This window comes from Fistularia commersonii, chromosome 10, assembly GCF_037954325.1.
Source record: "Fistularia commersonii isolate RoL2024-O1a breed Wild chromosome 10, RoL_Fcom_v1.0, whole genome shotgun sequence".
Taxonomy (NCBI): domain Eukaryota; kingdom Metazoa; phylum Chordata; class Actinopteri; order Syngnathiformes; family Fistulariidae; genus Fistularia; species Fistularia commersonii.
In genome coordinates this window covers 4373335-4397031 of record NC_141293.1, presented here as the reverse complement: position 1 = coordinate 4397031, position 23697 = coordinate 4373335, and the positions used below count along the sequence as shown (strand labels likewise).

At 40.8% G+C, this 23697-nt stretch overlaps 1 protein-coding gene across 1 annotated transcript in view; it reads left to right on the top strand.

The window, feature by feature from the left end:
* The window catches only part of ak5 (adenylate kinase 5), a 157997-nt gene that overhangs the window by 24237 nt on the left and 110063 nt on the right, over positions 1 to 23697 (top strand). Inside the window, exon 5 of the mRNA XM_086153396.1 lies at positions 9226 to 9339. Within this exon, the coding sequence (XP_086009522.1) occupies positions 9226 to 9339 (114 nt within the window). The remainder of the gene's footprint in view (positions 1 to 9225; positions 9340 to 23697) is intronic.

Sequence of the window (23697 nt, the reverse complement as noted above, 5' to 3'; positions counted from 1 at the left end):
GTGTTGCTTCTGAAATTCACAAAGTATTACGGAGAAAATTAAATTTTAGTAATGTAATGAACTCATTTTGAGCTTTGGGCTTTCAGAGCATGTAGCGGAGCCTTGACCTGAATTTTAAAAATAAATCTGGAAAAAATCACTGAGTCAGTAAACAAAAATAAATAAATATTTGCAAAATATCTTCATAAATATTTATTTTAGCTGGTTTATGGGACTTCTGCTCCTGAACTTCTGCACACAGCATCTGCAAATCGGGACTTTACCGGCTGGCGGGTATACCGGCTTCCGCCAGTGTGACGTTATTTTGAGCGGCGAAAAATAGTAAATATAATTTCATTTAATATTTCAAGATCACAATAATCTTCCAACTTAGAACTAAACGTTAAAAAAAAGAATTAACACAAATGAAATACACTTCAATTAAATATTTATAATTCATTTTCCCAAGCTACTCCGAGCCACAGTGTAAAGAGCGCGGAGCCGCGGGTTGCCGACCTCTGGTCTAGTGGATGCATAACGCAACCCCAGCCACTGCAGTAGTTTCTTTTCTATGTGCCTTATAATGCCGTGCGGCTTATACAGGACTGTCTCAGAAAATCAGAATATTGTGATAAAGTTCTTTATCTTCTGTAATGCAATTACTAAAACAAATATGTCATACATTCTGGATTCATTACAAATCAACTGAAATATTGCAAGCCTTTTATTATTCTATTATTGCTGATTATGGCTTAAATCTTAAGAAAACTCAAAAATTCTGTCTCAAAATATTAGAATATCGTGAAAAAGTGATTTTTTTTTTTTTAAATTGCATGACAGAAGATAAAGAACTTTATCACAATATTCTAATTTTCTGAGACAGTCCTGTTTATGAAAACAGTTTTAAAACAGGCCATTCATTGAATGTGAGCCTTATGATCCAATGCGCCTTATAATGCAGAAAATACGGTAATCTACCCTCTCGACAGGACCTGTACACCTCCAGGATCGCAGGCATGCAAGCAACATCCTTGACGATCCCTCTCACCCAGGACATTAATTTTTCCAACCACCCCCCTCTAAGCAGGAGGTCGTAGTCCATAAGGGACCAAAACTATTTGCCACAAAAACAGTTTCTTCCCATCGGCAGCCTGCCTCATAAATAAAACCCCGGTCCCCCACTGGCACTGTACCAACCCCTCTAAAGCACTACCTTGCACTGCTCTGCACAACTTCCAATTTTGCACCACCAACCTCGATCATCCTGATCTCACTTTTAATTTTCCACTTATTTAATGCCTATTACCTATCAACCAAAACAAATGCCTCATAGTTGCGAAATTACTTGGCGAATAAAGCAATTCTGCTACAAAGCCAAACAAGACAGTAATTTTAGCCGAACCTTCCTCATCTCGCTTTTTTCCCTTGGAAACACCGCTCGTCTTCTTTACTTGGCACAGTTCATCTGCTTGCTTCCTGCACTTCTGTCACGTTGATTCATTCATGTTGAATTCTTTTGAGGCTGCTCTATTCCCATCATGTACTGCGTGACGGAAAGCCTTGAGTTTGAATGTGTAAGCAAGTCTCTTAACAGGTGCTATTTTTGGGGGTCCTCAGTAATATTCTGTTAAAGCCCAGTAAGTACCGCTATTTCACAAAAAGTGGCGGAGGTAAGCAAACTACCTACTGTTCTCTGATTGGTTTATGGTTGCCAGCGATAGCGGACCCCTGAAATTAGCATGAGGTTTGAACAACGTTGCATTCCAGCACTACATGTATTAGTTATCTAACTTCGTCTGACATTGCAACCCATATTCAACCAAGGACCGACTCGTATCAGGTGGGAACGGTCCGACAATCAACTAAGCTTAGTGGCTTTCCGAAGTCACACTAATGCGTTTTGAGCCACATAAAATTGGTTGGAGGTCAAAGCACAACAAGAATTCATACATAAAGCGCGCTAGATTATGAGGCGTACAGCCGATTTTTGAGAAAATCTCAGTTTTTAAGTGCGCCGTATAGTGCGAAAAATACCGTCTAGTCGCATGTCAGAGTTCAGTTGGCTTTCATTAGACACTTGGTTATTTTTGAGTCCGGTATTTGACTTTGGGGGTCCTCAGTAATATTCTGTTAAAACACAGTAAGTACCGCTATTACAAAAGTGGCAGAGGTAAGCGTACTATGTACTGTTCTCTGATTGGTTTATGGTTGCCAGCTATAGTGGACACCTGAAATTAGTGTGACGTTGGGACAACCTTGTATTCCAGCACTACATAATTAGTTATTGACTATCGTCTGATGTTGCAACCCATATTCAACCAAGGACCAACTTTAATACAAAGTCCCTGTGTCAGGTGGGAACGGTCCGACAATCAACCAAGCGGAGCGGCTTTGGCGCTTTCCAAAGTCACATTCAAATGTTTTGAGCCTTATAAAATTGGTTGGAGGTCAAGCACAACAAGAAGTCTTCCATAAAGCGTGCCAGATTATGAGGCCGATTGTGTGGCCGATTTTTGAGAAAATCTACTGCTTTTAAGTGCGCCGTGTAGCTCCAAAAATACCGTTTTGTCCTATGTCTGAGTTCGGTTTGATTTTGTCCGGCGTGTTTACCCTTCGCTGCATAGTTGTTCTCTGTTTACACTTAGCAAGTTTTGTTTTGGGGATGCGGTGACAGTTTGACCTGCCATTCTGGTAATAAAACATTCGTCTCTGCATTTTTTGGCCCGCTCTACCATCGCCTAGCGGTGTCCCCTTGCCCATCCCTCGTCACAGCGCTGACATGAACACCGCACACTGAGAGCAGTGCTGAGCATAGAGCTGCTCTACCTGGTTGAAAGAGTCACTGTTTAAGTTTGTTATTACAACCGCTTGATGAAGGCAGCAAGAGGCATGTCTTCACTGTCACAACAAATGAAGAGCAGCAGCAAAGTGCACGGCTGTATCTCCCCCCCTCGTGCCCCTGGCTGCTCTGCTTTGCTCATGTCCTCATGAATTATCCACAATAACTGCCACCTCATCGTTTACGAAAAAAAAAAAAAAAAAAAAAAGCACATCCCCACCCGCATGGCCTATTCTTCCTGGACGCCCGGCGAACATGGGAGCCAGTGGGATAACAGGAAAGTAGGCCAAGATATGATAAAGTCACTCGTGGGTTTTTGATTTATTTTCTGCAGCGATTATTTTGCAGAGCAGATAAGACTGGTTGTCTTTCTGGTGATGACTGGGGGGGTTATACTGCAAAGGATTAAAAAAGAGATCCCTGATGGCATCTGTGTGAGTGACAGAAATGACATTCAGCCACTGAATGCAGCTTAAGCAATGGAGGGAACGACAAGAATGCAACTTAATTTCTGGAAATGGTGAGATTCTGCATCATTCAGATAATGGCAAAAAAATTGCAGTGAAGCAACAAGAATAGTGATAATGATAACAATAGTAGCAGTAATAATAATAATAATAATAATATAGCGATAGAATATTGATTATGATGCCATAATGCAATGATGATGCTGTTATTATAGTGATAATAAAAATAGTAGTAATAATAATAATTATCATTATTATTATCATCATCATCATCATCTCACAATAATAAAAAATGATGATGATGATGATAATTATTATAAATATCACGGCAGAATTAATGATAGATATATGATATATATGATTATATTTATAATAATAATAATAATAATAATAATATACAATGATGATACTATTACGATAATAATAGTAATGATATATAATTAATTATGATGATCTAATACTAATCTAACAATGGCATTGAGGGGACTACTGCGATCATAATAACAATAAATAACAATAAAAAATACAATAATAATACTAATAATGATGATGATGATTATAACAATTATAATATGGATAATAACAATGATAATTATAATAATCATAAGGCTAGAAAACCATAACCTAAAAACAACACTCAGCACTTGATGCTGTCTCTCCTCAAATGCATGGAAAACATGTATGATGCATCTTTTCAATTACTCATCATTTTTTCTTTTACCCCTTTTTAATATTTCAACCAAATATACAGACATATGTAAAACATGGCATTATCTTTTTTTCCAAGATATACCTTGCTTGGCTCGGCTTAAAATCTGTACCCGAGGACGCAAGACAAGAAACAAGGAATAGGAGGTTTGCAAAGCCTCTTTTTGATTCTGATATATTCAAGATATCTGCTGGCAAAGAGCGGTGGATAAATAAGTACAAATAAATGACATTTTTTAATCCACTTGCATCCGAAAGTAGATGCTGAGATGACTGCTTTCAGTTTTGTATGAGACAATCTGGCGGATGATTAATTGCGTTTGATATGTATGCTAATTTATTGCCTTATCTTTTTAATAGCCTTTATTGTCAGTCAGACATTCATCTGCAGTAGCTCCTTTATCTAAACCAGCTGTTGGGGGGAGAAAAAAAAAATGGATCAAGCCATTTTTTAGCGTCACGTATTTGGACTCTGATTGAAATGTCTTCTGCCGAGGTGAGGATGTGAGCGAAGATGCCGTCTGATTTTTCCTTTCAGTTCCCTGCTGGAGAAAGAGACAGTGTAGGCCAAGGTCATGCCATAGATGAGCGGGAATTAAAAATCCCGTTTGCACTCTCCTATCCTTGAAGAATCTCTGACTGAAGCAGTGGTAGAGGGTCAGGAGGAGTTTGCATGATCTCGTCATGTTTAATTTGGTTGTCAAATATATATTAATTATCTAAAATGTATAAATACAGAAGTGTATATATGCATGTACAGTGATCTCTAGCTATAACGCGGTTTACTTTTCACGGTTTCGCTACTTCACGGATTTGCATCGTGCATCGTGTTCTGCATTCTGATTGGCTAAAAAGTCACTCCGCTTCTTCTCTACCTGTGCGTCAATAACGTTGCAGTTTAATATGTACACGTACGTAAAACAGCTTGCCAAATTTTACATTACGTACCTGCAAATTCTCTTGCAATTTCGAGTTTCTCTAAAACCCATAATGTTGACAAAACGCCCGCAAAAGGCAGCGGAAGATGCTATCTATCGGGATAAAGTTAAACTTCTGGACATGCTAAGGGAAGGTAAAAGCTATGTGGCTGTAGGTCGGCATTACGGAATTAATGAATCATCCGTTCGTTCCATAAAGAAGGAAGAAAAAAACATAAGGACGACAGCAGCAATAAGTTTTAATAAGGATGCAAAAAGGGTTGCAACTGTCCGCAATTTTTTTCATAATCATTTTTAATTTTCTCCCGTTTAATCCAATTACTCGGGTCGCGGTGGGCGGTGCTAATCTCCGCAATTTGAAGCCTTCCGTTCATATTGATGATTAAAATTATCCTTTGACAGTACAGTACAGAAGTTATTTGTTGAAAAACCGTTCTAAAGTACAGTGCTTTTATTTGTGAAACAAATGATTGAGCCTGTAAAATGGTTTGTTCGTTCTTTTCAATGTATAATAGAGTATTTAATTGTATAATAATTGTAAAAAAAAAAATAAAGGTTTCTTCTTCACAGATTTTGCCTATCACAGGTTCTTTTTGGAACGTAACCCCCGCCGAAAACAACGGTATACCGTATATCAAAAGTCAATGTCAAAGTATTATCGATTTCTCCGCCTGTACTGGACACACAGAGGAATGGAGCAGACGTTTCTCAAAATCGCGCAATGCCGTGAAATTATTAATAATAATAACAGAGTTCAAATTAGCAGTAAAGTGCACTGTTACGTTAAACATTAAACTACTAGGTATGAAGTGTAAAGTGCACGTAGATGCAGACACGAGAGATGAGCAGCAGAGGTTTTTTTTTGTGTGTACAGTTTAGAGCAGAGGTCAGCAGGTAGAACCATAATGGTATACTCAGTGCAAAGTAGCAGAAGTGTAAGTATATATATATATATATTCCCAAACACAAAGTACAAAAATACTGATTTAAAAGGTTTTTACAGTTCGGTTGTTGCTTTAAAGCAATTCCCGTCAGGTTCAAACAGAGACGTTCTTTCACAATCCCAGTTCTGCTTCGGGATTTTTTCTTCCTGTTCAGCCAAGTTTCTGATCGTTTTCCCTTTTGGTCTTCTCGATGTCGAGGATCCCTCTCTGTCTGTCCGTGTTTTTTTTTTTTCCATCCTAAATTCATGAAGCTAATACGGCAGGAAATGAAGCATTTGCTCAACGGTCATGATTCACAGCGAAACGTAGCATTTATCATCGATCGCGTTACACATTTTGCCCAACGTGGTGTTAACACGCCGTTTAAAATAGGTCTGACAACCACCCAGGGGGGCCCGGAGGAACACGGAGGAACAGGAAGTCCTCCGATGTTCGCAAGAGTTTCAAATGCTCCTTTCAGACCGAAGCTTCTGCTTGGCCGCTCGCTTGACGATGATGTGATGTGATGACACTGACGTTTTCAGCGAAGGGGTTGAGGGCAAGTGAGAAAAGGGCTGCTGAACCAGGCCTTCTGTGTCTGGAGTGACTTGTTTCAGCGCCAGGCCGTAGCCTGGTAGCCGGTTCATCCAGCTTGTCTTGTGTTTGTGTTCCGATTGTCTGCTGAATCTCCTGTGGGGACCTCTTAGTTGACATCTTGTTTCCTCTTTTAATTTCTTGATGCCTTGCCAGTCCGTCGGGCTTCCACTTCTTCCTCTTTTGGCCCGTGAAATGATCAAGACAATTTAAGTCCCTGCTAGCATTGGCTTGTTTGTCAAAACAAGTTTGTCAAATTTGACTTTGCTGTTTAAAACACAGAGCGGAGTCAAGGAGCGCTTCAGCATCACAGCAAGAAGGTCCCTAGTCCTCCGAATTCCTCCCACATGCAGTCGGCTCATCGGAGATTGAATTGGATTTGTGATTGAATGACTGAGATGACCCCATGATGATCCCTCGATTGGGACATTGTTTAGCAGCATCAAGACATACAAGGACAGGACCGCGACAAGCTAAAAATAAAAAGGAAAAAAATAAAAAAATAAAATAAAATAAAATAAAATAAAATAAAATAAAATAAAATAAAATAAAATAAAATAAAATAAAATAAAATAAAATAAAATATTCATTAGCATAACAACCGAACTTACACGTAGTTTCTGCAGATCAACTCCTCCATTTAAGTAACAAATCAACATTACGTAGCCCCCCCAAAAAACCCTGGCAGTTACATTTGGAAACTCCCCACATTGGGACTGAAGACGCCTCTGGGATTAGGACTGAACCATCTTCAAGTGAAGAAATTCCAGTCCAGTTGGCAAGACAAGAAAATTTCAACAAAAATGAAATAAACGCTGGAGTGTAAAAGTATAAAGTAGAATGTAAATTTAATTATAAAATATAAATGAAAAAAAGGAAAATAAAATAAATTGTCAAAATGAATAGTTGTATGAGGGAGTGAATGGCTGCATGTCTCTACGTGACATGTCACTTATTGAATGAATAGTCGTATGACTCCATGTCGTGTAAATGACAGTGAATATTTGTATGTCCAATTTCGGTGTATTGGTCACTGTACATTGACAATTGAACAATTGAGCTTCTTGATTCTTCTTGATTCTTGCCTGTATTTGTGGCCCCATGATCGATCCAGGATGCCTCTTGCCCGATAACAGCAGGGAATTCTTCTCCCTGGATATACATATGCCATGGTGTCTTCTTTGCTGTGCTGCTGGTTGTTCTTGAGCATACTGCGAATGCTCTTTTTTTGTTGCCCTGCAATTGACCGGTCCAGGGAAAACTCGCCTCTCGCCCAATGACAGCTGGGGTAGGGTCCAGCAGGATAGGAAGCAGATAAGGAATGTGGACGGAAGGGGATGGGGATGAACAGAAGGCTCTTTCGGTATGCTTATTTAAGGTAAGCATAAACTGCCTTAATTACTTTCTCACATCGTGAACCATTTTGCAGCTTCACAAGGCTTGTTATCCAAGTCAAACATAGTGATGTGTTTTCCCCACAGGGCTCCAAAAGCTTTCAACACCAAAAATCAAATGAACGGGGGGCATTCGGAACACCACTTCGTTGCCTATGTTTTGGCTTTGTCGAATTGTAGATCAGTTGTCTGTTTATGGCTTTGGCAACAACGGCTTGGCAGATGGAACTCCTGCAGGCTCCGGCAGTGACTCCACCGCTCCAAGGCTTTTTTTTTTTGTTTCGAGATTAGCCATCGCCGTCTTATCGGAAGCCAATCGTCTCCAATCCGATCTAGATTTCATTGTTATCTCCGCAGAAATTTGCACAGTCACCACTGCTTGGGCTTCGATATGCAGACGGAAATGTTTCGAGTGGTTGGGTAGGGGGGTCACCGTTCCAGCTGTTATTTTTAGATCCGAGCGTTGCTCACGTATCTGTGCCATATCGCATGATGCGTTCATTCAGCATCCAAACATGTTGACCTCCTCCAGCCATGAGGAAGTAAAGTGACGCTAAATGAAGCTGGCAATCCCTGCCCTCAAGTGCTCTCCCCGCTGTCGTTTCACCGCGCACTTTTGAGCACAATTAACAATAATAAACGGTAATTCTCCCGGCGTGTAGTGCCGGATTATTCCTTTTGTTCAAATCCTCTCTGATTAATTTCTTTTTAAATTAGGTCCCTGATTGGGGCACCAACAGAAAAGATCCTTTCTTTTACGACCTTGCCAGAAAAAGCACGCGATTATCTAAAAAAAGGCGGGGGTTGGTTGGCAAAGACCACGAGATGTTCTGTCGTCATCTGATTGGAAGGTGGAGTTTTAGATGTTTTTTTTTCTCTGGACTTTTCAGTTTGACTCAGTTTTGGTGTGTCTGGATCATTCAAGTTTTATTTCGCAGTCCCTCATGTATCTTCGTCCTTGGTGTCCCTGAGTGTCTTCCTCGTAGTTCATCTTCACTGCAGCTTCTTATTCTCAGGACTCGTAGTTTCTTTCTCTCCCAAGTTTCTTTTAACATCATGACTACCTCAAGTGTTTTTCTTGTTGTCGAACCTGTGATATCTGTTGGGTGTCTCGTCCAATCAGCTTCCGGACCTCGTTGATCCCGTCAGTCACTGGTATAATTGGTGAAGCTCGTACTCGCACTGCTTCTCTCGACTCAGTCTGCTGGTTGACTGTTTTTCTTCAGACACGCAGAACGTAAAGATTTACTGTCAGAGGAAATGTGAAATTCTGCGTGGAGAGCCAACAGAGAGTACAAGTCCTGCTCTTTGCTCTTTTGATGTCTTCACATCAACCCAGCCACCGAGTACAGGTTGTTCATGATTTCAATCTTGACTTCGCAGGAGACTACAATTACTGAGATCAAGCAGAAGATTATGAAGATCCCAGAGGCTAACGGCATTGTCATTGACGGGTTCCCCAGGGACGTCGGGCAGGCCTTGTCATTCGAAGATCAGGTGAGTACAGCAGCAGACTCTTGACTGCCTTCAGCATGAATGCTCATTAATTGTCTCAAAAGCTTTGAGCTTATCGTTAGTCCATTTTGTCACAAGAAAATAACCGAGCAGTGACTTCGATGGGCCTGCTTGCATAAGAAAACCCTGCATGAGGCAGATGCTAAAGCAGCTCAAGGAACTCAGGTCACGGGTAACTTCACTGTTTGAATACACAATGAAACAGCCTCGTTCCTGAAAAGGTTCTAGGAAATGCTAAGAGTTACGAAAGGGACTAATGATAACTTATAGAAGATGTTATCTGTGGAGGTTCTCAGTTGTCCAGATCTTGGTGAGTTCTTGTTGAAATCTTTTTGCTGTGCCCGTTGGACTTGAATTTCTTCACTTGAGAAGAAGCCTCTGGAATGAGGGCTGAAACATCTTCAAGTGAAGAAATTCAAGTTCAGCTGCCATGACAAGAAGATTTCGTCAAGAATATAGAATATGCTAAAACAGCCATATTTCGCAAACAACACTGGTCACTTCAACGCAAGTATTTCTCAAGGAAAATGAACTTTGGCACAGAATTTCATCTCCTAATATGCATCACTTCACCGCTTCTGGGATTGTGGCATTGGAACAATTTGAAAGGAAAACGCATTTGTCGTGACGCCAAAGCCGCAGTCCAATCTGCCTCCATTGCTGGGAAATCTTGTAAACCTCTTTCAAGCACTGAAGCAAATCAATGTGTGGAAAATCATGGCAAGTCACAGATTACTTATTCGCTTTCACACATATCAGGCATGGAGGGGAAAGGTTGGGAAATTTCTCACTCCAAACGCTGCCAGAATAAAAGTCATTTTGTGTCCAAGAACGATCGTATGATTGGTCAGAATTTTGAAATAGAAGAGCAGAAGTGAGGTCATTTCCGCTTTTCCACTGGAGCAGAAGGTGGTATAGTGATGGACAGTTTTTAAGATGAAATGTAAGGCCTATGAAGACATGCAAATGGAAATAACTCTTGAATAGCAGTGCCCGAACGTTTAGCATAGGTGAGAGCATCTGTCGCAAATGATGACTAACCCTTTCCAAACACTGACATGCAATCAGGTGAGGCACGAGAGGCTGTGCCTCACTTGCCAACCTCGGGAAGAAAAAAATGTAAAATGGAAAAAAAGAATTAATTGGTCCTATTTATCAGTGATTTGAAGTATAAAGGTATTTTTCATCTAATTATTTTAAGAGTTAGATTGTTTTATTTTTTTTATATTCTCAATTGCTGTTCAAATACTGAGAGGAGACATGCGGTGAGGCCGTGTACTTTTGAGCCTCAATGTAGATTGTCTCTCTGTATGTTGCTATTAAATTGTTGAAATACCTTTGCTATATGTCCAACATTTCCAGTGTATAGTGTTTTTTGTCAACATCTGTATGTGTGTTACTAGTTTCTTGTGCTGAGCAAAGTCAGTGCAACTTAACCGCACGTCACTGCTCCCAACAAATTGGAAAGGAATTGCAATACAACATGTACCAAAAAAGAAGACAGCCAGGAGGAAATCTCAGCAATGTCCATTTCGCTTTGCAATTGTGTCCGTGGCCGTTGTCTGCCATCATGAGTGTATGTGATGAGTACGAGGACTTCCCCAGAGTTCAGCACCTGAACTTTTTCAGGAAGTATAAAATGTCAAAGACAGAAAAAACTCTGTTCTTGCTCTTGCAAAACAAACATCTCGCTACTTGCAGACTGTGCAGAGGGCTGAAGCATTGGTGCTGCAGGAAGCATGATGTGTTCACAGCAAGTCGATTTAAACACAGTTCACGTGTTTTTGCTGTCGCGGTTAGCAATTTTTCTCTCGATGTTGAGAAACATACCGATTGTCGTTCGTCCAAAAGGGAAAGCTCTGCCATGATTTGAACAGCGATAACTAATCACACAGGGGAGCCGGCCGGTGAAGTATCGATCTGACTCATCCCGATATTTGCTTCCATGCCGGCAGTCCATCCTAGAAAAGAATCATCTCATGTTTGAAGTGCATGTGTGAAACGGTTTAATGACACACACACTCCAAAACCCCTTGAGATTGGAGTGAGGCTGCAGTTAAATGTGCACACTCATCCCTTCAGCGATCGAACGTGGCTGCGTCTTGTATGTCTTTGTGATATCTTCCTGGTTGGGTTTTCAGTGGTGGGCCATCAGGGCCTGCAAGGCCTTCTCTGCAGGCCTAAAAAATAGCTGAATCACATACTGATTTAATTCTATTATGTCCATGAATACGTATTAAATAATTCAAAATGGTCTGTCCACTTGCTTTCAGAGCTTTTTCCCTGGCTGTGCTGCTTCCATCCATGTATTTTCATATTAAAGCATTTAACCAATCACATTTCAGCCTTTATTTGCTGCCAGGCAGGGTCAGAGTCAAAGAAATCTGCCTGGAGGCCTGCAGAATCAGATTCACGGGCTCTGTAACAAAAAATAAGTGTCGATGAAACTGTGGCTCAACCTATCAAGATTTTGAGTTGCGACACCAAGGCCTTCTAGAGGGCTACGGTAACGTCAGCGTGTCGACTTTCAGCATTAGCTGTGATAGCGATAGAAAAGGACTTCTTGATGGAGCTGAGGCGACAGAATAATTGAACTCTTTTTGAGGAAAGAATTAAGGAAAGGAAAGATTATTACTAATAATAATCCAAATTTTTCTATTTTCCTAAATGATATTGCAATTTATTAGGGCATTACTGTCACTTGTTTATGTGCGTTACAGTTGTAGCTGCAGTAGAAGGAGACTTATGCACTCCGGATTCGTTATCTCTGCGATGTAATGGCTCTTTATACTGCATTCCTACATAAGATGGTTTTTAGAGTCATAAAACTGTTATTGATGGGTGGGTTGATAAATGGAGCACTACTGAAGGCCTAGTTGTTGAATGCTCCACTGTATGTTCTTCAGTTGTTCAGGTACTTGCTTTCAAACTGGAGAATTTTTCCAAACTCTGACTTACGGGTTCTTGTGGATTGCTATCAGATAACCTAGATTAATTTTTTTTTTTTTTCATCTATCTAAGGGGCTTCAAGGGAGTTCCTGGTATGTAAGCAACTAACACTGTTGTTATGAATTCTTGTCTAATCTTCTTGTCGTGGCAACTGGACTTGAATTTCTTCACTTGAAATAATTCAGTAATGTTGGGATGTAAATGTAAAGTCACTGTTGTGGTTTTTTTTGGATGCTTCTTTAAGAAAGTTGGTGAATGGTCAGAATGGTCTTTGGATGTTTATTTTGAGGCCTCAAAAGGTACATGTCATGCAGAGCACAGAGTAGTCTGCAGGAAAGTAAAAAGAACACATGGCGGGCAACAGCATCTTGAAGGATGCAGTCAGAGGATGAGTCTGGTCCCACAGTGGTCCCACGGTAAGAGAGGGGGCACCATCTTGAAGGACAGACTCCATCAGTCAGGGAAGCGTCTTCTTGGTTTTTCATATGAGACAGAGAAGGACACACTGTTTGGAAGACAGATAGTTGACCAAGCAAGGACACCTCCTTCGAGGCTGAGTACCTGCTATTGTTTTGACTTGTCGGCCCCCTCCCCTCCCCATGGAGACATGGGTTCAGATAATACGCATAGTTAATATTTCCACAACACCACCATAAGCCACCATAACCTAGACCCATAAATCTGGCAGTTATATTGGGAAAGCCCTCACGGGCCATTAGAACTGAAGAAGCCTCTGGGATGAGGGCCGAAATGTCTTGCAGTGAAGAAATTCAAGTCCAGTTGCCTCCGCAGACAGGGCGCTGTTATGATAACGTCTGCGTCATCAAGAAACAAAAGAAGGAATTTATAAAACTCACCTTAGTTTGCAATTGACTAGGGGCACGAAAGGCATATGAATGGATAGTATGATGGGAGTTTTGTGTTTCACTCTCTAGTCGATATAACCCAAGCCTGTGTTTTGAAGTTCCTGAGGACAACACTACCTGGGAGTGCGTCTGGTGCTGCGGTACGACAGAATAGACAGGAACCGATGAAACTCTTCAGAGTTTGAGAACACTGCACAGTTACACCGAAGCAGTACAACAACTACCAATCAATAACAGGGAAAATCGGACTGGAAGATGCAAGAAATGGACATGTTATGGTCGGATAGCCTTAGCTTCTTCTTTGACCGATTTAATTCACGCGTACAGCAACTGATGTCTTTGTAGTTTTACATCCTGAAGCCTTTAAATGACACCATGATGGTGACATTTGTGTCGTACTTTGTTCATTCTGACTTAAGTCTTGCTGATTCAACCCTTGTGTTGTCTTGCGGGTCAAAAGTGACCCACTACCATGTTTAGCTGTAGAAAAAACACCTTAACCTTTTTTTTTCCAACTTGAAATTTTATGACTTTTCCTAAAGAGACCCCATAACTAGAAAAAGTGATACTTTGTTTATGTTTCCATATGGGCTGTACACCACTAGGGTACAAAGATTGTCTTATGGGTAATTTTTGACCCGTAGGACAAGGGGAGTAAACACAATGTTAAGATTGCACGAGGGTTAAAAAGGCCAGTGTTTGCTGCAGACCTTGTTGATTTTCAGAGTAAATTCTCGCCAATATTTTGACATTTCCCGGCTATTTTCCTGTCTTTCTCCTTGACTTTGTGGCCAATCCATGGTATTTTCCCGGCAAACGCTTTTAAAGTGGCTCTTTGTATGTAATTTAGGGCAGGTTTCTCGCCGACTGAAGTGATGAAATTCGACAAGGAAAGCAGGATTTGCACAAGCGACCCAGCGGCAGATTGTGTCTTGCTTGTTCTTGAGGGATTCTTTCTCATGACGTGAAAATGGGCCAGATAATGCCGGCTATATGGATTGTGTCAGCCCTGGCTCACTGCCATTTCGTGTCTCATTTCACACCAATTACCGATGTCATCTCACAGCAATGCAATGCGCAAGACAAAGATAACGCACGTCTATTGACAGAACGTTGTCTCTCTGTATTCTATATTACCTCATTAGTGCTAAATTTGTTCCAACTGAGGCAAATGAGCTTTTGGAAATAGGTAACTGGGTGCATTTCTCCCCCCTCCACTGTACAGACCCGCACCAATGTGCGCACAGTTCTTCCGATTGCATCAAATCAAATTGTGCTTTTTCAACCCCTTTTATTTCTGACTGGCTTGCACAAAAAAAGCAACTCTTCACTGTTGCACAACATTGAGATAAGGAAGCAGCTGAGACTGGTTTCAAATGTTTTCTCCTGTCTCAAATTCTGAGCCTTGGATTTCTTTAGATGTACACCGCACCCCCCTACATGGAGATAAAGCATCATGTACAGAGGGAACATTTAGTGAAAAATAACAAGCTTGCCTTTGCTTACCATGCAATGTTAAAAACAAAAAGTTTCGCACAACATCGTGGGTTTAAAATCACCGTCCAAAACAGATTCTAGCCTGATGTGACTGATATATGGATCGTGTTTGGGTCCACAGATGAGCAATGCAAGAGCTTCTGTTAAATGGAGCATACTTGTCCAGAACATCGGGAGCTACTAGGGGTTCAGTGTCTTGCTCAAGGACACTTGGAGGAGCTTTGGTTAAATGGCGCATACCTGTCCAGGACATCAGGAGCAACTGGAGGTTCAATATCTTTCCCAAGGACACTTCAATGTGCCGGGAATGGAGCCACCAACCCTTCTAATGGCAAGCTGCCCGCTTTACCAAAGGAGCGACATCCACCAAACTTGAAATGCATTCAGTAAAATGTAAAATTAAAAATCAACAAAAAATGAATTTACCCAGGCTCATTCCCACAAGGGATTAATAGAGAATAAATGCTTACAAAAGGAAATAAATAAAAAAGTTTCCCACCATATTTAGCAACACTTAAATGCTTAAATGGAGCATACATGTCCAGGACATAGGTAGCAACTAGGGGTTCAGTGTCTTGCCCAAGATCACTTTGAGGCTCTTCGGTTAAATGGAGCATACATGTCCTGATACTGGGAGCAACTGGGGGTTCAATATCTTTCCCAAGGACACTTTGAGGCACTGGGAATGGAACCGCCAACCCTCCTTTTATATTGATGCCCGCTTGACTAGATGAGCCTCAACCACCCAATTAGAAACATTTTCATAAAAATGCTAAATTAAAAATGAATTACACCCAGGCTCATTCTCTCACGTGAATTTGTAACCAATCTCATGCTGCAGTTTAGCCGATGAAAGATCAGCAGGAAATGATCAGAATGTGAGATAATAAGAGAATTTCATTTCTGCGTGCTTAATGTCAGTGAGATTGAGTTTTGGGCAACAGGTTTAGAAGAATCGTGCTGGAAAGTTTTATCGTTTAGGGTGAGTTTATTAGAGTTGTGAATGGGGCCCATGTAGTCCTGTGCCAGCATAACTCTTTCAGATGTTCTTATGTCACTCGTAATTGTGGAGAGTCTGAGTCTGGGTGTAATGAGCTCTTTCGTGATATCTCTGACTCTCCCTTACCCGGCAGCAGATTCCACACTGTGCGATTTTCCCTTGCCAGCGAAAACAAAAACATAAACAACCAGCTGAGCATGTACTTGCTTCCACAGCGCACTGCACTGAAAAAATGGCTTGTCTGGAATAAGGCCAGAAAATGCGTCTGCTATTCTACAGTTTTGTTGATTCAGCAGATTCATTGAGGACAGGATATTTGACCACAACCGTCCCTTTTCTTTTCTTGGGGTTATTCAAAGTTCTGAATGTGAGAATTCTACCCCGTGTCTGCACGGCTGTGCTCTGGGTTCTCCAATTTAGCTTCTGCACTTCAATGTATGGTCAAGATGATGAATGAATGAATGAATGAATGAATGAACGAATGAATGAATGAATGAATGAATGAATGAATGAATGAAACTGCACTCAGCAGAAAATTAGCAGTCTGCATTGACATTTGGTGAAATATATCAAAATAGCAAAGAAGACTTGAGAATTTAAAATTAGAGATACCATAATTTTCAGAGTATTGAGTGCATCTGAACATAGTGCACCGACTAAAAATAACTAAATAAATATAAGTGTACATATATAGGCCACACTTGTTTATACGCTGCACATTTCCAGGTTGTAACATGGGATATTTACACAGAAACAACTTTTAATTAAAAACATAGCGGTAACATCCGCAAATAAACTAACTGAATTAATAAATATATGTGTACATATATAGGCCACACTTGTTTATAAGCTGCAGGTGTCCACATTGTATACTGAGATATTTACTCAGAAACAAATTTGAATGAAATACATAGCGGGAACATCCATTAATATGTACTGGAAAATTACTTTTTTCCGAACAGTGGCTGATGAAAAACACGGCTGATGAAAGAGATTAATAATAAATAACACAAGGAAAAGTCCATCCATCCATCCATTTTCTATTGCAAGATAGTACAAAAAAAAAAAAAATTAAAAAAGATACAAAGCTCAGAAAATAGTAAGAAAAAAATTAACAGGCACGTATTGGAACAGTACAAAAAAGTACATTGTCCATCCATTTTTAGCCCTGCTTTGTCCTACTACAACTGATCCTTCTGTATACTAAAACTATTAATTTGGTCTTCTTCGGTGCCGGAATTGAACAGCCGCAGAAATTCCCGGTAATTTCGTTGGTCCGATGTGACGAGGCTCAATGTTTTTGCGATGTGAAGATTGTTAGCCCAAAAGATCGGTAGCCCAAAAGAATCCATATATTAGCCCCATCATAGTTTAAGCCTTAGTGTTCAAAGAGTTTGAAAAAAATAGTGGCTTGAAGTTCGGAAATGACAGTAGGTTGTTTTTAAGAATTCTTTGCCTCCATTAAAATTAGGCTACATTTAGATAAGATTAAGATTTGCTGCCACATAGGAATTATTTAGCCTTAAAGTAAGCAAATTGTTTCCCTACACAGCAAGAGTTGTCCAAACACAGTCAACATAATAGCGACAGTAAGAATGAATTCATTAAAAAAAACAGCAAGAAATATAATTTAAAAACATGTTATTATCGCATCATGCTGGAGATAAACCTGGTGCAATCAATACTTTTACAAACAATTTATTTGCAATATTGTATATTATATTATTATAATATAAATCATACAATTATTATAACAAATTCACAATCCCACTTGTGTTGAAATTATATATATATATGATTATATTAAAATCATATGTGTAATTAAATTGTGATATATAATTATATATTTATTTTATTATGTATAAATATATGAAAGGGCAACTTTTCATACTGGAAATCTGATGCTGAAAATGTTCCTCAAACTGTGTTAGAGATAATCGCAGAAATTGGCAAAACAGATTGGCAGCGTGCTGCAAACTCTGCCCTGGGGACGGATAAGGAGTCCAGGAAGTGAACTTAAGATAATATCTAGTTGATAAAACATGTATGCTGTCAACTCCGCAACCGTGTCCCGGCAACTGCTCAACAGCAGCTAATGTATTCGTCGCTGATTGGACAAAAGCCGACTGTCTCACAGCCGATGCAGCGAAGACACAGGAGCCAATTGAATTAAGTGACAACTGGTTATTAAAGGGTCTTTTGTGCAGCTTGAGAGAAAAAGAACAAAAATAAGACCAGCATGCTTTGATAAATGGGGTGCTGAGACTGTGCGTGGTCAGAGCTCATAAGTGAAAGGTCAGGCGTCGAGCCGAGGAAGCAGTGAAGTGAGGCCAGGGGAGGCAGGGGAGGCTCTGCCTCACCTGTCATCATTAAAAAAAAAAAAAATAACGATGATGATGTAAAATAAATATTACCTTATTTTTTGGGCTGCTGTATAAGCCGCTCCAGAGTATAAGGAGTATACAAAAAAAATGCATAAAAAAAGAAGAAAAAAAAATATAAAAGTTGCACTGAACTATAGGTCGCATTTTTGGGGGGGAAATTATTGGATAAAATCAGAGACCAAGAACAGACATTTCACCTTGAAAGGCAAGTTATAGTGTAATGTCTGAGCGGACGTGCCCAACGATGAAGATTTGCTGATTAGACTTTATCTTTACTCGAACAATTAAGCAACAGCGGCTTCACTTAATCTTCCCTGTCGCAGCGCTCTCTCTCCTCCCATTACATATTCACAGCCACTAGGAACTGAACATTAAACAGTACCGCAGGGTCGTTACAATAGTAATAGCAATAGAAAAGAGAACAGGCTGAACAGGTGTCTTGTATGTTAACAATATATTAACAGCTATTCAGAATAATATAGCATGAAAAACATAGCTTTTTAAGTAGATGTTTACATTTTTAATTTTTTGTGGCACAGGAGTAACGGATACTGGCACCCAAGCCTAGAGGACAGTCCTGCAGCTGTCAGTGTGAAAATAAAAAACATGTGAAGTTACTGTACATAGTTTAATATATGTTGCAACTGAGTATAAGTCACAGGACCAGCCAAACCATGGAAAAAGTGTGACTTTTAATCAGAAAAATACGGTAACAATTTCCCACTGATCCACTGAGCAAGCCGGTGGTGAGGCAGGGTTGAGCACAGCCTCACCTCTGCATGCGCCCCTTCCAAATCAAGCCTCATATTGCAAGTATAATGTTTGCTTTCATTAATACACAGGGCAAGGTGTTACTGTCCCTTGTGCCAAAATCTTAGGTAAAAAAATATCCAGAAGCCCAATCCAAGCTGTTGGGAAGTTACATAAAGCAGACAACAAGCTAGCTACCAGCAGGCTACCACCCACCAGCCAGAAACTGCTTACCTACATTAGCCACCAACAGCCCGAAGCATATCATCTGGGTTTTCAAGCGGGCACCTTCCATCATCTGTGTTTCGTCAAGTTAGGCCCACAACACCTCAAGAAGGCTTGAAAGTGAAATCCAGCATCTTGGAAACACCCCCCTTACATGCTACATCCCTGATCTAAAAGCTAACTATCTTTCTTTAGCAACCTCCCCAGCTACCGTGCTTCTTCCTTGGTCACAACCATTCACTTGCTCGGTCTGCTACCAGAGACATGTCACAGATATATGTGATATTATTCTATACACCGGGACTTTTTGCAGCCTGTATGAAGTCATAAGGTTAGGCAGACAGTACTATGCCTCACCTGAAGGTGGCGTACATGGGTAGCAGGTGCCTAATGCTGATATAATCAATAGTGGACATTATAAGAATAAGAATTTATGAATAAGATAAATTAACTTTGTTACACCAAAGTAACAGACCCTTTTGTGGAGAAGGACAAACGCGTCAAATATCTTCGCCTAGGCAAATCAACCCTCTCCATCCAATCCTATTATCCGCATCCTCCTCTCTCACACCAAATAACAACTTCATATCCTCTCTCCATCCGCTCATAAATCTTCTCTTTCGTCCAATTCCAGCATCGGTCTACCAATGCCTCCTCTGTCAATGACCCAACCATCTCAGTCTGGCTTCTCTGGCCTTCTCCAAAATGTCTGGCATGTGCTGTCCCTCTGATGGACTCATTCCTGATCCTATCCATCCTCATCCCTCCCAAAGAGAACCCCGACATCTTCATCTCTGCAACCTCCAGCTCCGCTTCCTGTCTTTTCCTCAATACCACTGTCGCCAAACCATACAGCAGGTTTTTTCCTTGTCGCTTTACGTCCAGCTCATTCATGTGTGTCAGTATGTCCACAGTAAAGGCTAAATCTAAATTCTCAAGTAGCTCCAAAAATGAAATAAGCTTGAGCTTTGAGCTCCTACATTCATTGATCGAATCATTCACACCAAGTATGAATTCTGTACCAATCTTTGGCGGGCCGGATTAAAAAGACCAACGGGCCGGATGTGGCCCGCGGGCCGTAGTTTGCCCACCCCTGCATTAAACTATGAGGTATGAGGTAGAATTTGCATGCAGATATATGATGATATGATATGTGATGGCATGAGAGTAGTTTTTTTTTTTTTTTTGTGTACAGTTTTGTACAAAGGTCAGTTGGTTGTACCATAATGGTATACAGTGCAATAGAGGAAAAGAATGGAACTTTATCATTCCCGAAGGAAATATTTTTGCCGGAAGGCTCCAACATACATTCACTCGAAACGTCCATCCATCCATCTTCTGCCGCTTACCCTGCATTCAGGATCGCGAGGGGATGCTGGAACCGTCATCAAGATCTCCCAGCTCTCATCGGTACAGTAAATCGCAGGGCCACATATACAGACAAACAACCAATCACCCGCTCATTCGGGGTAGAACACACATTCTTGGAACCCCGAAAAGGGATTGTGTTTATAGAAAACCGCTCACTGTGTTTGGACTATAGTAGAATGATCAAAAGGGGGGGGTGGAATGGGATTTTTTTTTTTTTTGTGAGATTATGCTTCTGTGTGAGACTATAACCAGTGTCTATGCTGTGTCTCTGCTCTCAGTGGGAAAGTACTGAGCATGAAACTCACATGTGGGGTTGATGACCGAGAAGTCAAAATGGTAGCGTGTATTCATGACGATGTGTCCGCCGCTTGATCAACTCTCTGCCTCATAAACAAGTCCACATATGGAGTGTTCTTCCTGTCCTGTGCTACCGTGACCCGACATCCCCGCAGTTCGATCTTCAAGATGGGGACTCCTCTTTATATATAAAAACCAACCATCACTATGTTTTTTTGCATTCTCTTGCAGACTCTGTACTATGTGAGACTTGTACCTCTTGGGGCCTCATAATAAATATCCTTAGACCATCCTGACCATTTTATTTACATTTTTTCCTGTTCGTAGGCACTGCAAACGTACTTCTCATGTAGAAAAATTCATGAATTGGCAGTGGAAATCATGTTCCCCGTGTCCACTGATGTTTTCCCGGCAAGCCAATCACAACCCTGTTATTTTAGAGGGTTGGGGCTAACACAGGGACTGTCCAAAAGCGAGTTCTTCTTGAAATCTTTTCGTGGCAACCGGACTTGAATTTCCAGTTGCCACAACAGATTTCAAGAATTAGTCATGACTGGATGACTGAACCCTTCAATATCCCTGTCCAATAGTTACTATTGAAGAATACCGCTCTATAGCACATCTAATTTGCTATGCGGTCTGGCCATAGCTTTAGCGGGATTGGTTGTAGGTGTATCGGACTCGCGCTGGTGTTTGTCCATCGTTGTTGACCGAGGCTTGAGCAACCTCTTTTAGTCCGAACAAACAGATTTGCAGGTGCGATCGCAGGTCAGGGAAAACCAAAGTCTGTCGTTACCGTTCCTGAAAATGTACTTCGAAACCACAGCAGAGTCGTGAAAAAAGGAAGAAAATGTGAAGGTGTTTGACTGCCGCTGGAGCGAGGGCGGGAAACAGAAAGGCGTTAAATCTTCGCCTCATCTCGGCTTTTAAACCGCGAGCCGTCAATCATTTCGAACAAATAGCGAAGTCACACATCTGCTAATTAACTTGACAGACGTTTTGTCAAAATTGAAAAGTTAAAAATTAATTATGCAAAGAAAATTCAACATAATTGTAGGATTAAGTACCAAAACAGAACAGCTATAGGAAGTAATGGTGTAAACTGACTGAGAAGAAGAATGAAATCAATCAAGTTGCAGTAAATAAGAATTATTCAATCGCTTCTTTTGTGTTGAGAACCATTTTATTTTCAATCTTAACCTTTTCATGAGCTTCAGGACCCATTCACGCCGACCATGTACCGTTCAGATTTCAGTCGCGGTTTCCCAACACAAAGTGACGGCTATCTTTTGGATGGACAGTTGTTAGCAGTGCAATTTTGTGATGCGCTAAACCTGAGGTCCCCAACTTTTTTTTAACCAGGGACCGGTTATATGCATGAAACTGTTTCCACGGACCGCTCAGAGACGTTCAAATAATAAAAAATTATTTTTATTTTATCTGAATCTGAATCTGTATTTAATCTGAATACAACATTACACTTTATATTAGGCAATATAATGACAATAAATTTGCACTGTAATAACAATTCATACCTTCATTAGCTAGCCGTTTACCGCAAATAATCCGTAGCAGGCGTGGAGCTTGTGTATGACCTATTGCAATGAACCCATTACTTACATACTTACTTTTTGCAGGAAGGCTACGCTAATTAATTTTTGCTCATTTCATCTCAAAAAGGCTCTCCAGTAAATTTTGTTTCTGGCTCATTGTTTCTAGGGGCTAGCTTGTGATAGCCAATGTGTGAAATGACGCGACCAAGTTTTGTGCGGCAGTCGTTTTTCAAAACAAGATCCGTAAGGTCAAATGAAAAACACTAACAATTGTACCAAGAAAGATTTTCTTTGCAGACCGGGGACCAGGGGTTGGGGATGCCTGAGCTAAAACATGCTCATGCTTGGGGACACTTACGGTCTTGTCGCCATTATTATTATGATGGTCTACCCACCTGGGCCTGGCTTGGCTGCAACCTTGGCACCCACGCAGGTTTTGAAAGCACAGCGTTTTCCATGTATGCAAGGAAACCAAGGCGTTTCTGAATTTTAAGCCATTGTCAGGCACCAAAATCCCCAGTTAAACCCTGCCTTGTTGACAGGGCCCTAACATCCCCAAACTGCTTTTGTCCATTCAGACCTGATAAGTAGAAAATGTAGCTTGTCTTGAACACAAAGTACCTTTTAGACATCCTCATATGGGCATATTCATTTGTAGTCACTCAAAGCTAACAAATAGCATCTGTTTTCCCAAACACGCTTGTCCTGATTGACCGCCCACCCCGACTTTTATAACTTTTTTCTTCGGCTTACACGCACAGGCAGCTGTCGTCCTCTCCGGCTTATCCCCACCACACTTCCTGATGCACTAAAATCGCTGTTTGCCATTGGTCAATGGCAACATACTCTATCAATTAACGAATATTAGGCGGTAATGATCTGAACGTCAGAAGCCTACAGGGCCGCATCTCTGAAATTATCTCTGGAACTTTTGCGGCAGGTTTATTATCGTTTTTTTAGCCTTGTTTATGTTGTGAAATATTTGTCAGGAAAGCGGCTGCGGATCAGGTCCAAAGTGTTCAGCTGCATGCCTTGAATAGCTTTGCTTTGGCTGCAGCATCTGCGGCTGTGTTTTGTGCCAAGAAATAAATTGTTCCCTATTTTCCAAGAAATACCTTTGGGTGTCCTTTCCACCACCGCTGTTACACCTCACGGCTGATTCCTGCTAGCTGTTGACATTTATCTGAAGGTGTCTGAGTTAATCCATCTCCCCATCCAATCAGCTGTCACGTCAATACAAAATTAAGGCATATGCAAATTTACGTCGCCTCTGCCTGCTAATGTCAAATACTTGCTTCTTTTGGTTTCTCTCCAGAACAATGCAAATACGCTGCAAGAGTTAAGTCAGATATTAATTACATGGCACCAAATCCCCAAGGACACTTTCCAAAGTGCACCCCTTATCACGCTTTTTAAGGTTGTTTACAGAAATCCAATAACATGATTTG